This window comes from Protomyctophum parallelum (genome assembly GCF_964188405.1).
Source record: "Protomyctophum parallelum genome assembly, chromosome: 15".
NCBI lineage: Eukaryota > Metazoa > Chordata > Actinopteri > Myctophiformes > Myctophidae > Protomyctophum > Protomyctophum parallelum.
The window spans coordinates 42,919,664-42,935,058 of NC_139710.1; the positions used below are offsets into that span (position 1 = coordinate 42,919,664).

Below are 15,395 nucleotides of genomic sequence, written 5' to 3' on the forward strand. Positions count from 1 at the left end.
AAGAAATGACAGCGTATACTGAACTTCAGTGTTTCTGTACTTGTCAGATATGAAACTTTACGTTTACATCTATTATCTAATGAGAGCTCAGTGGGAAGGGTAAAAAAACTAGGTGTAATGGGCAGAGCTGTCATGTGTATAATATACACACACGGCAGCTCTACAGATATCTGCATGTCGATGAACCCTTGGCTTAGACTGCATAGAATAGCATTTGCTCTAACGCTACTTTAATGCTGCATGGATAGGGTTAATCCGTGACCAATTTACATTACAGGTAAAGTAGTGAAAAAATGACAATGTATTTTCTGATTTAACGCTGCCATAATATGAATTATTCATATTATTAAATTTATTTTGTTCTCTGGCTAATACTATTGTGGCACGAGTTGCTCATTTCACACAAAATACTGACTGGATGGTCCTTTCAAAGTAAGTAAGCACGGAGATTGGAATTCCCCATTTGACTTAATTAACCTGCTTTGCGCTCTAACAGCAGCAACATATCCTATTATTGTATCCCACAAAACCACCTGAAAGTAAGTAACGCATCAGAATGCAATTGCATGTCTCTCTCCTTGTTCTCACAGCAGCCGCTCGTAGCCGCAGCCGTACCAACATCGCCCAGGAGGGGGAGACAGAGGCCAGCTCACAAGAGTCCCTACAGGAGGTGATGGCAGAGGAGGTACTGGTGATCTCACTGGGAAACAGCCCTCAGACGGTTCCTGGGATGATGTCAGAGAATGAGGTAATGGAACTTGAATTAATGTACTCGTCAGCACACGACATGGTCGACACTGTTGCTGTCAATGTAGTTTTTATTGTGCTTTTTAGATGTACAAATATTTTACAAACCTTTTAACCGCAATAATGTTGGATGTATTTTCTAAAACCATGTTCAAGGTCTTGAACATGGTTTCACTTGCCCTCCCAAAATAGCCAATCATAACGCTTCGCCATGTTGGGCTTGTAAATTGGTTATTTTAGGCGAACATCCCGTATGATCAGGGTTTAGTCTCTCTAGTACATGCTGTTATATTATCAAAATAACTTTATTGGTCAAGTACATTTAGGACATGCTAAGACGTTTCTCACGAGCCCATTTTGACATAGAAAAGAAAAACAACAACCTTGATAATGAATTGTTGAAAGTGGAAGGTAATAATTTGGCTGTGTGTGTGTCTGACCAGGGCTGTAACTTTGTCTACCCACACACTATAGGTTTTGAACCTGCAGATGAATGACAGTGCACCAGGGGACGCTCCTGCAGATGACAACAAGCTGCACGGCAAACCAGACAAAACACTGCGCTTCTCTCTCTGCAGTGACAACCTGGAAGGCATCTCAGAGGGTCAGTCTGAAGGACACGCTAACCAAATTTCTTTGCTGAAAATGGCAGATCTACAAGCATGCAAACTGAGCTTGTAGGTCTGCTATTTTTGGCAAATGTTCCCCAGAATAATAGGATGCTGAAATTCCAGTGGTTAGATTAAAGGTAGGGTAAGTGATGTTTTTTGGTTAAAAGTTAAAACAAATGTTTTTCTTAATTGATAGTAATCATTGTCTCCCCATCTCACCAGCTCTTCAATAAACTGAAAATAGGCCAGAGTTTGAGTATCAATGCTCTATAGCAATGCATACTATCAGAATATAGAGCTATTTAGCCCTTATTTTAACAAAATCACCTATCCTACCCTTACTAAAATATTAATCTTAGAATCCATAAACTAACCATTATTAATCATAGATTCGGAATTTGTTAATAAAAACACATTATTTCCCCCTTATTTTTATATTAGTGGCCTTTTATTAAGGAATACATCTGTTCTCTGCTGCTCAGGGCCATCCAACCGTTCCAACTCGGTGTCGTCTCTGGACCTAGAAGGAGAATCTGTGTCTGAACTGGGAGCCGGGCCCTCGGGTAGCAATGGAGTGGAAGCTCTACAGCTGCTGGAGCATGAACAGGGTGTGTACAGTATGTGTGCTGTGTGAATTAAACTGAAATGGGCTATATGCACACAGAATAACTCTTCCTACTTCCGGGCTGCTTCCCTACTTCCTTCACAGTTGTTACCGATTATACTAATTAAGGCTCTGTTCCATTTAGTGTGCAGTGGTTCTCAAACTTTTTCATTTCAAGGACGCCCATAAATCTGGGAGTGTAACAATGGAACCAAATGTACCCTTACAGGTTCATTTGGTTCCATTTGTACACTCTCAGAGTTACACACCCGTATGGGGCCATTTGGGACCACTCAAGGACACTTTGAGACCCACTGAGTGTTTCCAGTGAGCCAACATGCCCATTAGCAGCACCCTGACTCTGTTTGACCAGAATGGAACTGAGCCTTCATTAGTATCAGCGCTAACACCTGTGAAGGAAGGGGCCCAAGTTCTTACCAAAATGGCATGTGTACATATATTAAAACAGAGAAAACTACAGCACATAAAAATGTTTTCTAAATGAGACCATTGGTTCCCTCATGGCCTTCAGCCACCACACAGGACAACCTGGACGATAAGCTACGCAAGTTTGAGATCAGAGACATGATGGGCTTGACAGACGACCGGGACATCTCTGAAACGGTCAGCGAGACTTGGAGCACTGACGTGCTGGGAAGTGACTTTGACCCCAACATGGACGAGGATCGTTTGCAGGAGATAGCAGGTAAATTACTTATGTTGATGCACACAACTTTTGATTAACCAAAGTGATAACCGAGGTGAACAGGCACCTTAGACTCAAAATACATATTATGCGTTGCCATTTAAACAAGAATGACACATGTATCATTAACTGCCAGGTGAAACAAGCGCTCTGCGTTGTGCATGTGTCCCCCTTTTCTTTCTTTTCTTTTTCTTTTTTCTTCTTTTATTTCTGTAACGTGTATGTTTCTCTGTCACAAACTCGCAGCCGTTGTTTTTGTTCGTTTGGGTGCAGACTTCCGCAGTGCAGCGTGTCATGGCTTACGAGGCAGCCAATCACGACTAGGTCACTACTACGGGATTGGCGAGTGGTTCAGACTCCCATTGGCTTAGGTGGCGTTTCAGGGCATTGCAGATCGCTTGTATTATAGGAGCTGTTGTATTCCAGGTTTTCACCTGGCAAAAAATATATATATATTGACTAATGTAAATTTGGGTAAATGTCACACCCTGGTGGCTAAAGACTGATATTCCATCAAAGGTCAATAGTTGCCTCTCTGTTGGTGACCAGCCAGACTGCTCAGCTCCTTAAATGGTGCATTTACTGTATATAGCACGCTTTACAGAGATTGTGCATTGCATTAACCCATTCACACACACATTCACAGTTCACACACCAATGCCGGAGGAAACCATACAAGGCACCAACCTGCACATCGGGAGCAAATAGGGGTTCAGTGTCTTGCTCAAGGACCCTTCGACACTAACTCTGGGGGAGTCCGGGTTCGTACTGGGAACCTTGCGGTTCCCATCCGGTCACTCTACCAGAGCCCCCAGCTCCTTAGACCAAAGTTCATGACTTGTCATGTGCGAGTTTTGTGCTAGGGTAGTTGTTATTATTTAAAATATTCTTACATTTTGGCATCATATTTAGATAAGTATATTATAAGTACATCATAATTGCTGTAGAGGAGTTATCATTTCACTTTGAGTTTTTGTTTTAAAAACTTTTCTAAAACGTTGGCTTGGGCAAAACAGTACGTAGTGTAGTACTTTTGCAGTTCAGCTACTCTAGTTGACATACCAGTACCTGTACATAAAGCTGCATTTGAGCTTTGAGAGAGCATTTACCGAGTAGAACGCAATATACTGTGTTTGTTCTGTTGTCTCAGAAATTCCATTAAATTCATAAAAAGGTAAAAAGAAGCAAATCACAAGTGTACTTTGATTAACATGTTCCAGTACTTCCGCTTTACTTTAATATGAAAGTAAGAAGTAGACACTGACAGACTGTACTTCCACATCAGCTTCATCTTTTCATCTGTAATTTTCATAAGAGTACAGCAAAGAGAAACCCTGTTTCATTCCACCGTCCCAATATGCCTCTGACAAAATGTGTATGAATAAGTAATTATGTATGCTGTATGAGTTTGGCTGTCATAGAAGACTTATCTGTAAGATGGTGACCAAATTCAGTAATTAAAAACTTCCCGGTGTCACAGGGAATATATCCAAAGCTTAGTTTGAGTTATCCCACTTGCAGTACTGCTTCCCTGCATTGCATGCAAATTAATCCTTAACTTTGCCAGTGTACTGTAGAATGAAACAATGCATTTATGTTTATTATCTCCAGGAAAGGGGGATTATGTTTTCGCCTTTGCATGTCTGTCTGTCTACCTGTGCGTCTGCAGCTAATCTCACAAACTACTAGGCTGATTAGCGTTTTTGATTGACAAAGTGTAATGAATTGTTGTATGAATGTACATTCATACAACTTCCAATGTACAAGACAACTAAAATAACAAAAATACACACACACACACACACACACACACACACACACACACGCACGTGCGCACGCACACATATGGAACTTGTTACAACAACTCAACTGATAGATGATTACAAGTAGGGTTGTGGGGGAGGAAATTGATTCATTTAAAATTCTTATGATATAAATCATAAAATATTTATTCTGTACGTAATGTTGACTTGCCTGTACCTTCACAGTTGCACAACAAGCAGTGTAGCTACTAGTAGGCTGTATCGATCTGTCCTTTGTAATGTGCATGTGTTTGCATTGCATGCACTTATGTATGTATGTGGTATGTGCATCTCTCTTTATGTATGTATGTGGTATGTGCATCTCTCTTTATGTATGTATGTGGTATGTGCATCTCTCTTTATGTATGTATGTGGTATGTGCATCTCTCTTTATGTATGTATGTGGTATGTGCATCTCTCTTTATGTATGTATGTGGTATGTGCATCTCTCTTTCTGTCTATTTCTCCTCAGTCTAATGACGGTGCTCCCTCCGGAGGTGGAGGTGTGGTTTTGAGGACAACTGCTTTGAATTGCTATTATTGTTTACTAGTAGGGTTGTAATGATGCATAGTAACTACATTGAAATATCGATTTTAATTTCAATCAGTGGAAAGCAATCAACTCCTCCCAGGTGATGATGATAGGCGATTTCATTGATTGAACAGAGGTGCAGGTTTTCAGCCCCCTGCTGGACAAAATCAGGGCCAGAATCTTTTAATCCGATTTAAAAACGTCTACAGTCTACATTATGCTATGTTTAAGAAACATTACGACACTCACACATAAGGAAGACTTCACCACTTCCTAATTGGTCCTCACTAATGTTAATAATAATAATAATAAATCTCAAACTTATATAGCGCTTTTCTGAGTACCCAAATAAGATTTAAAAATCACAACCATGTGATATATTAAAGTCTAACTCATGTTGCTATGATTAGGTGATGTAATTATGATGTTTTTGTGGTCAGATCAACACATGGAATGTCAGAACAGGTCAGTTCCATATATGGATATCTAAGGGTGGCAGCGGGGGCAGTGTCTTGAGTGTACAGGGTTTGATGATCGCCCAGTTCGGCCCGGGCCTTAATTTTCGGGCCTGTTTGTTTTCGCCGGCTGCCGGGCACGGCTGCACTAATAACTTTGGGGCTGGCCCGTACAGAGTTTAAATGGACCGGCATCTGTGAAAAGGGAGACATCGAAGAGGAAGGATGGATGGGGAAGGATCAATGTCGGAACAGGTCAGCTCCATATATGGAGATCTAAGGGTTTGATGTCAGATGTAGAGTTGCTGGCCATTATTGATGACATAAGTGATCTCCATATATGGGCATTCCCATATATGGGCTTAATATTGGACAGGGATCTCCACCAAACCAACCGACTGACGGGAAATGCACGTTTTCATAGTAAATGCGACCTATGGTCACAACGACATGCGGTCGCTATATATATATGAAATAGCTATCTTACAAGCTTAGAATGCATCATGCTTAGTTTTTAAATACACTGAAAATGTATGAACATTTTTCAACATGGAAAAGATTTTGACGATTATGTGAAATAATTGCGATTATCGCAAATGTTTGCGATTAGATGATTATGTAATAATTGTGACAGGCCTACATTTGGGAACCACTGGTCTAGAATATTCTTAGTTGTCAGAATAAGCCTAGCAATGATGGCAAGTTATCTTGGACGGTCCAATAGCACAAAACCCCTCTGGTTATTTGACAGACATTCACATGTCCTCAAACGGTTCATGTGCCTTTTGTGCCATTCAGTGCCACTCCCCTGTCTTATCACATCGGTGTGTTTGCCTACCTTTTTTCTCTCTCCTTCCCAGTCACTCACACTCATACCTTCTCTCTCCTCTCTCTCCGACTTGCCTGCTCACTCTGTCTCACTCTCTCTCTGACATTCACTCAGTCCCTGCAGTCTTATTGACCTTGGTTCCTTCTCATTTGCATCCGCCATTTTTCATTCTTCGGAATATGGCGTTGGGGGACTTTTCCATCATTAAGTGAATTTACAGCGATTTCCTTATGTGTTTTCTCCAAGGGATTGGGTTATGAGATGCACATTAAATATCCATTAATACCTCATTATCCCACTGATAAGATTACCATGATAATGAGGCAGAAATTCTAATTGTTTCACTTCTTGTTGTGCCGTTCATTTAATCATCCACCTGAAAGACAAGTGCTCTGTGCCCCTACAAGGAAGACTGTAAACACGGACAGCAGGATGGAGCTCTCCCGCCGCCACCACACACACACACACATACACACACCCTCTCTAGCCTGGGCACTGACTTGCATGCATGCTGTGTGTGCCATGAAGTGTAAGTGTGTGCCGTACTGAGTGGTGGGGAGGGGGTGTGGCTACCTACAGGTGGAATTCTGATATTCAACTCCTGACCCACCGTAGAACTCACACTCAAACCCACGATTATTTATTTTTTTCTTCTCTTTTTACCTCCCTCCTCCTCCTCCGCATTCTTCCGCCTAGTTAACCCGCGGTTTCCCAAATGGAGATGGAGGGACGCGGTGCCGATGACTTTGCGGGATGGTGGGTGGGTGGGTGGGCTGGCGAAGGGGGTAATTTGCTTGTGAGTAATGCCCAGCTTAATCAACAGCTCAAAGTCACAGCCCTGGAGGCTGGGGCAGGGTGAGATATTACCATTAACCCCTGACCTTTGGCACAGTCGTATATGTGCCTGTGGGTCCCCCAGCATGAAATGCCTGTGACCTCCAGCTCTCCAATGTGCACTGTCTGTATGTGCACTCTCTGTATGTGCACTGTGTCTCTGTATGTGCACTGTCTCTGTATGTGCACTCTCTGTATGTGCACTGTCTCTGTATGTGCACTGTCTCTGTATGTGCACTGTGTATGTGCACTGTGTCTGTATGTGCACTGTGTCTGTGCACTGTGTCTCTGTATGTGCACTGTCTTTGTATGTGCACTGTCTCTGTGCACTGTGTCTCTGTATGTGCACTGTGTCTCTGTATGTGCACTGTCTCTGTATGTGCACTGTGTCTGTGCACTGTGTCTGTATGTGCACTGTCTTTGTATGTGCACTGTCTCTGTGCACTGTGTCTCTGTATGTGCACTGTCTCTGTGCACTGTGTCTCTGTATGTGCACTGTGTCTGTGCACTGTCTCTGTGCACTGTGTCTCTGTATGTGCACTGTGTCTGTGCACTGTGTCTGTATGTGCACTGTGTCTGTGCACTGTGTCTCTGTATGTGCACTGTGTCTGTGCACTGTGTCTCTGTATGTGCACTGTGTCTCTGTATGTGCACTGTGTCTCTGTATGTGCACTGTGTCTCTGTATGTGCACTGTCTCTGTATGTGCACTGTGTCTCTGTATGTGCACTGTGTCTCTGTATGTGCACTGTGTCTGTGCACTGTGTCTCTGTATGTGCACTGTGTCTCTGATGTGCACTGTGTCTTTGTATGTGCACTGTGTATGTGCACTGTGTCTCTGTATGTGCACTGTGTCTCTGTATGTGCACTGTCTCTGTATGTGCACTGTGTCTCTGATGTGCACTGTGTCTCTGTATGTGCACTGTGTCTCTGTATGTGCACTGTGTCTCTGTATGTGCACTGTGTCTTTGTATGTGCACTGTGTACTCTGGGGGGTGCACTCACTGTGTGTCTCTGTGTGTGCCACTTGCACATAACTGCCCTGTAGGAAAGAAGTCTTGTTTAAAATTGGAGGTTTGCTTAATCTCATGCCCATTAAAACGGAATTCCATGGCTGACTAAATGGCACGAAGGCAGGAATGGCATCCGTAGCATTTTTGTCTTTTATTTTTCCATCGGCCCAGTCTTCATTGGTCAGCTGTTGAATGTTTAGTAATTGTCATGGGAATATCCATTGGTATCTTGCATGAGACTAAGCTAATGTGTTGCCATGGCAAGGCCCTTCACTATCTGAGCAGTTAAGTGGCATTGATGTTGACCATGTACTACTTTCACATGCATCTCATCCTTACACAAAGACCATTTGTGTCAATAGAATTAGTCATTATATTCTATAACTATATTAGGGAATACATAGTTTAGAGAGTATATTCTATCCTTATTAAACACCGGGAATATGAGAACCATGTTATCGGAATGATTTGTAGAACCAGAATAGTGTGGTCGGCCAAGACTTATCTTCGAATGTCGCATGTCTAGATTTAATTGCATATACAAATGGTTGTACAGATGTGATATTACTGTAGGTGCCACCCTTGTTGCTGTGACTAGAGCAGAAGTTTACCTACCCCTGATCACAAATGCTGGTCAGATTACAACCCCTACTTAATATTGATCTACAAGATCACAATGCGTCCTATAGTGTTTTTTTAAATTACATTTTTTTTAACGTTTTCACCTATGATGACATGCTCAAATTAGGGACACCATGTTGAAACTGAAAGTGGTTAAAACGACAAACAAACGTCATGCTGAGTTTCCCTCTGTGAAATGGATGCTTCACTCTCTCTCCCTCTGTTTCTCTGTTGTTCCCAGGTGCAGCTGTGGAGAGCATGCTAGGCAGCCTGCTCTGTCTGCCAGGATCAGGCTCGGTGTTGCTAGACCCATATGGATCCACCATCTCCGAGACCACCAGTGAAGCCTGGAGTGTGGAGGTCCTGCCCAGCGACTCAGGTGAATTTACTGTCAACATTTAGTTTAACTGGGAAATGGGCTTTTTCTCAAATATGGCATCTCTCCCTCAGCTGGACGACGTGTGCCCCATTCCATTCTCCGATTGTACGCCTTCTTGTCCTTCTGTCGTTGTGGTTATTGTGTTGATTTATGCACTACATCTCCATGACAGTCTCATCTGTGTGTGCGTGTCTTTTTCGTATGTGTATGTGTGGGGGTGGACACACCAGGTGTGGCGCCGCCGCAGTCCATACCAAGGATGTGAGCATGCATCTGTCATCGTGTTTGTGTGCACTTGCCTTGTCTTTCAGGGCAGATCTGTGCGTGCCAGTAAAAGGCAGCTCAGGGTGTCCCTAGAGGGGACCTCCAGGTGCGTTGGCACCTGTGGTGGAGCGGTGGGGGAGAACATGCACAAGGACAGCAGCTGTCCTCAGTCACTTTACATGGTGTCAACCCTTTATGTGTCTAGACTCGCAAACATCTAGATGCTGCATCTGATGCTGTGTTCACGCTGCATGCGCGCTTTGAGCTGTGTGGAAGGATTTCCACACATTCTTTGCGGCGCCATTATACCAATCATGTCATTGTGTTTAGGGTAATGTCAGCGCAATCCAATAATTTATAGAGTAGGCTTACTATATCTGTTGGAAAACTAAATTAAAGCACTTTCATCCAAAGCTTTTATTAATGCCTGATTATGTGTTTAAACACCCCCCCCCCCCCCCCCCCTTCAAAGTCAGTGTTTCGTGAAAATCGGTGGAGTGCTTTATTAACAGCGTTAAGTGTTTCTTGGAAAGGCCTGGGCCTTATGTTAATTGAAGTAGTACACCATTTCAATATGTGCCACGTCGGAATGACATGCATGAGTGTCTTGATTGCTTTTTGTTCCGTTTGCTGCCCCTGTTCTGCTCTGTAATAGCACTATCTTGGGCTCGCCTGGAGTGGAGCGCTTGTTTCATGGCTAGGCAGCAGAAAACTGCACTCCGAAGAGCACTTCACTGCCGCATTATTACTAACGAGCATGCAAATGAGTACTGCTGTTAGCATGGAGCCTCTGGGTTCGACCCAACAACTCCACTGGGCAGCCAACGAATTGGCCGAACTGGTTTTATGGCTTAATTTAGTCAGTTATAAGATATGATAAATATAATATATGTATTGTTTTGATTCTATGCCTATGCACTTCTCTCAACTACCCTATAATCCTCTCAGCGAGGGGGAGTTGGAGGATGCCTAAATTTTGTAGAAAACTTTAACAAGTGGTACATTTAACTACGTATGTCCATTATATTACATTGTGCACCTATGATGGGGGAAACTATCCTGTCTCCTGTGACTGTACTGTATGTCTGTCTCGTTTCCCACCATCCTTCAAAAGGAAATGAAAAACGATTGATGTCAAGTATGGATGTGTTTTGTGTGTGTGTGTGTGTGTGTGTGTGTGTGTCTATGTTTGTTTTTTGTTGTTGGCAGAAGCCCCTGACCTGAAGCAGGAGGAGCGTCTGCAGGAGTTGGAGAGCTGCTCTGGAGTGGGCAGCACCTCTGATGACACAGAGGTCAGGGAGGTCAGCTCCAGACCCAGCACCCCAGGCCTCAGTGTTGTCTCAGGTAAAGCTCTACCTACTCTGTCTGTCCTGGTTGTCTCCACCAGGCCGAAGGCATGTGGGGAGAGTATGTTTTGCACTCCGTCCGTCCGTTTGTGTGTCCGTCCGTGTGTCCGTCCGTGTGTCCGTCCGTGTGTCCGTGACCAGCTAATCTCGGCCACCGTTAACCCGGTCGATGCCAAATTTTGCACACACACTCCCTGGATGCCAACGATGAACCTCTGCCCCAAACTTTCCAGAACGGCCTGTTATAGCGCCACCAGGAGGCCGCTTTGTGCAAAACAAGTTTTTGCACAGTACACCTACAGATTTTGTCCAAACATCACGCAAATTGGTACACAGTCTCTCTAGAGCCATTCAACGAAACGGGTCTTTCAGATTTATCAGACTCCATCCTGATTGGTTAAGATTGGCTTCCAAAGTTCACAGGAGTGCTCAGTTTCAAACAAAATGCTGCAAATCATGAACACATCGCGTGATTTCCGTGAAATTGTGCACCCACATTCCCACTAGGCCGAGGACGAAATGCCACATGAACAATTTCAACTCAGCCTCAAGGTGGCGCTATAACTGGCCGAAAAGTGTTTTTACCTCTAACTGCACGGATCTGTGGATAACCTGGTGGAGACCTGTGCCCGGAAGGGCACTTTTTCTAGTTATATGTCCTTCTGTCGGATGACTTATTGATTGCGTTGGTGGGTCGGTTATATATATTGTTTTCTCCCAGTCGCCTTCAGCTCAAGAGGGATCTTGCCTTTTGCCAAGCTGTCGTTGTAAATACGAATTTGTTCTCAAATGACCGGCCTGGTTAAGACAAGGTTAAGTAAAATAAATGAAACTTGTCTCTTTCGCCTTTTCCCCTCCTCTCTGTGTAGAGCAGTCATAATACTGGGAGTGCTTGTTAACCAGTGCATCGGGGTCAGTGTGACTTTTTCACTAGGATACAGGGGTTAATGTTGGTTGTCTTTTACTGTGGGCTCAGGTGGACAGGCTTGTGTTGACATGCATGAAGTAGTATCCCAGATTAAGAAGCCGGCAGTGACGCCCATGGCTCAGCTCGCTTGGGGAAACATCCCAAGGGGCCCCAGTCGATGGATAGTCTGTGCCCGATGATCGCTCTTATCCGTGTCTTTCCCCTCACCCATGGGAGCTTACGCTACCAATTTAGAGCTTCCAGCGGGCTCCCATCTGAGAGGGACCATTCTGCATACTCTTGACACTCCACGTTCTCTGGGGCTTCCCCAGGAGCCGTCAGACTGGAGCGTTGAGTACAGCAAGTTCCCAGCCTCTGGTGCCTACCTTATTCCAAAGTGAGGCGCCTCACCGCAGAAGAGATTGTTTTTTTTTGCTTTGTTTGTCCTGAATGTCACCATAAATCTGTGCTTGTCTGTTTCATGTTGTGTTACCGCCACAGGTATCAGTGCGACCTCTGAAGATATCCCCAACAAGATCGAGGACCTGCGGTCAGAGTGCAGCTCAGACTTTGGAGGGAAGGACTCTGTGACCAGTCCAGATGGGGAGGAGACAGGCCACGGTAGGAGACGGTGGGAAGAGTGTCACCTCCCCACCATGAGTGCTAAGCCATCACTCCACTGTCTATCTGCTCAAAAACAGCAGCAGTGGCTAAAGCTATCAATCCCTGTCATGTCCGCAGCTGCCACCAACTGCAACTACTGTACTTCACTACTTTACTAACTGACTGTTGCTGTAGTTTACTTAAAGTCAAAGTGGGACACTGAAGACTCGGACAAGGTTAACATTAAAAAAAAAGAGTTTTATATATTGTATATATTTAATGATGGGTAGCACGAACAGTGGTTTGTTTCTGTACTTTATTGAAACGGAACCTTGAGGAGGCCATAGTTGGGGACAGGCATGGGACGAAAGGCCCTGATTGAATGAAACCTTAGGCTAGGGTGAAGTAGAAGTGAAGATATCCTCAAAATTGGGAATTTTAATCGCTGTATCCTCTCTGGGTCCATTATCCGTATTGTATTTATCCCCCTGTCTCTTATCTGCTCTTGTTACAGGAGCACACCATCTGACATCTCCGCCCTCACAGGTGGATTCCTTGCTGGCTATGTTCGATCCCCTCTCCACTGAAGGTAATTTTCTGCTCCCGAAATGTTCAGCAGCCAATCCTAGAGCTAGCAAATGAGCGTTATTAAGCCGTGCCTAATGTTGTGGGCTCCACAGAACAGCTTGAGCCCTGAGAAATGAACCTAGAAAGAGCGCCTGTGTCCCTCAACCAAAGTCTTTACCCCACTTAACTGGACAAAAAGAAATATTACCTTTTGTGGCAATGCCCGTTTTCAATTAGCCCATTTAGTGTTCGGCCAGTGTTTTCCTCTACGCCGTCTTTGTTCCTTCTGTGCGTTGCACGGTTGGTGTTGCCGAGTGTAACCGGGAGCTGAGACTATGGTAGCAGCAGGGGCTGTGTGTCTGTGGCAAGGTGAAGGGATGACAGGTTGAGAGACCTCACCCCGGGCTCTTTGGCACGGTCCCCTCATCCCACTGTGCTCATGGCACGAGGTTGCCATTGGAAGCTTTTCAGGAGAGAGTGTCTACCCTTGGAACAGGTGGTCTACCTACACCTAGGGCTCATATCCCACCAACAACAGCTCTGTAGCCCCCCCCCCAACCCCCCACTTCCTCAATGTTTCTTTTAGTACTATGCATCAACGATTATCTCACTCACTCTATGCGCTGCACCTAATATTCCCCTGTAAGCTAGTGAATCTACTGTGAAATTGAGTTACAGTAATTCTACTACTCATTAATGTGTTGATAAATAATATATTGGAAGCGATTATGCATTCTAATTCTCCCTCGAGAATCAAGACAATGTATATCGTTGCATTGAGATGTTGAATTTGTTGTGAAATCTTTCCCTTTCCTCAGTCATGCAATGCAGTTGAGAAAGAAGTACAGAAAATAATAGGCGTTGACAGAGAATTGAAGAACTGTTGTCTGATGGTTGACATCACAACTCATTTTACTTTAGACTTATTTAGACATTTGTGTCTGTTCTGTTACCCCAGGCCCCTCCACTGGCACCATAGTAAGACCAAAAGTGCACTACGCCAGACCCCCACACCCTCCCCCTGATCCTCCCATCCCTGAGGCTTATGCCCTAGGGCAGGAGCCCCGCCATTCGCTCTTCACACCCCACTGCCTCGCCCAGGCTGAACTGGAACACACCAAGCAGCGGCACTCTTACCCCGACAGGCTGGTGCGGAGCCGCAGCTCCGACATAGTATGCCCAGGCCGCCGGCCTACGAGCGACCCGGGTCTCAACCGACGTGCAGCGGTTGAGGAGCGAGATTCTACCAGTGCTTTTGCATTGGGCCCGTCCTCCTCTCCCAGCAAGGACTCCCTGAAAGGAGAGGTAAGTACAGGACAGCAACACTGCAGGGCATGTTTTGCAAACTCAGTGGTAGAGATGATATGTCCTGTGTAGATCAATGGGTGATACATGCCACTGGCATGACAGCAGTGCTGACATGCCACTTTAACCCTTAGATAAAGGGTTTAATCCACACAATGGGGCAAACATAAACGTATAATGTCAAATTAAACAATGCATTCACCAAATTATTTGATCATGTCTATAATAGAATTATACATTGTGTATACTTGACATGTATAGTTCTCTGTGTATAACTTATTTCCAAAGGTTGAGGAGAGAAAAGACAGTGATGACGAGAAGTCTGACCGCAACAAACCTTGGTGGAAGAAACGCTTTGTCTCGGCCATACCGAAAGGTAAACCGATCATTCTTTCTCTTTGCTCCAAAAGCATTTTGTTTTTCAACTGAGGTTTTTCAGATTGCACCGTTTCTTTTCGGGACAATGTTTTCCTTGCCTCCAGCCCCCACAAAAAAATGAAAAAAATAAATGTTTCCTTAATCACACCTATGACAGGAAATATAACACTTTAAAGAGCATCAGGGAAAAGCGATTTATAAAGCAAGAAAGAGAATGATGATCCATGTTCTCCACTCCATTGCTGATGTTCCAGTTTGAAAATGATGTTTCTTGTTGTTCAAAGTTCCCTCGGAGACGTGTCCAGTCCCCTTTTTCTCCCACGTCTCACTAGCCACAGATTTATTTAGACTTTTCAAAGCTAATCAGTCATGAGAGGGGCTTTAGCTGTGTAGATAGCGGGTTGTAGCCCTCCCAGCAGTGCTGTCAGCCAGCAGCTAATGGTCATTAGATAGACCTCTCTGTCATCGGCGCTGATAGATGACGCATCTCCTGTTGCAGTTCAACTCTACAAACCATCTTTCATACATCTGTCTGAGAAATAATGAGCTGTGCGTGCACGAGATGACTGCTTATTACTCTTTGAGATAATGAAGATGACGGTCCTCGAGTAAACATTAAACCGCTATTCATGAAATGGAGATGCGTGCATGCGTGCAAGAATGGGAGTGCCGCAGAGCTGGAAAGCGTCGGCTCCTCCCATCATGCAGAGTTCATTGTGTTTCTGCTGCTCTGCGTGGAGACGCATAGACGGTTGTCCCACAGAGCGGCAGCCTATGTGTGCGTATACGTGTCTGTGTGAGTGGGAGTGAAAGGCCAAACCTTATCTGTTGTGTTCCTCACAGTGCTGTATTGGACGGCTGAGAGTGAAGTCCCAGGTAACGCTTCAACACTAC

The 15,395-nt window shown here is 44.4% G+C and overlaps 1 protein-coding gene across 5 annotated transcripts in view; it reads left to right on the forward strand.

Annotated features, from left to right (window-relative positions):
• The window catches only part of gapvd1 (GTPase activating protein and VPS9 domains 1), a 38,736-nt gene that overhangs the window by 14,819 nt on the left and 8,522 nt on the right, over positions 1 to 15,395 (forward strand). For 2 of the 5 annotated variants that reach the window (XM_083784972.1, XM_083784975.1), the window contains 10 exons: positions 594 to 748; positions 1,222 to 1,351; positions 1,841 to 1,966; positions 2,495 to 2,668; positions 8,994 to 9,131; positions 10,605 to 10,739; positions 12,150 to 12,269; positions 12,766 to 12,840; positions 13,777 to 14,123; positions 14,412 to 14,499. In XM_083784972.1, coding sequence (XP_083641098.1) covers positions 594 to 748; positions 1,222 to 1,351; positions 1,841 to 1,966; positions 2,495 to 2,668; positions 8,994 to 9,131; positions 10,605 to 10,739; positions 12,150 to 12,269; positions 12,766 to 12,840; positions 13,777 to 14,123; positions 14,412 to 14,499 — 1,488 coding nt within the window. Of the gene's footprint in view, positions 1 to 590; positions 749 to 1,221; positions 1,352 to 1,840; positions 1,967 to 2,494; positions 2,669 to 8,993; positions 9,132 to 10,604; positions 10,740 to 12,149; positions 12,270 to 12,765; positions 12,841 to 13,776; positions 14,124 to 14,411; positions 14,500 to 15,395 lie in introns of all 5 variants that reach the window. The other 3 variants (XM_083784971.1, XM_083784974.1, XM_083784973.1) reach the window with 2 other exon arrangements.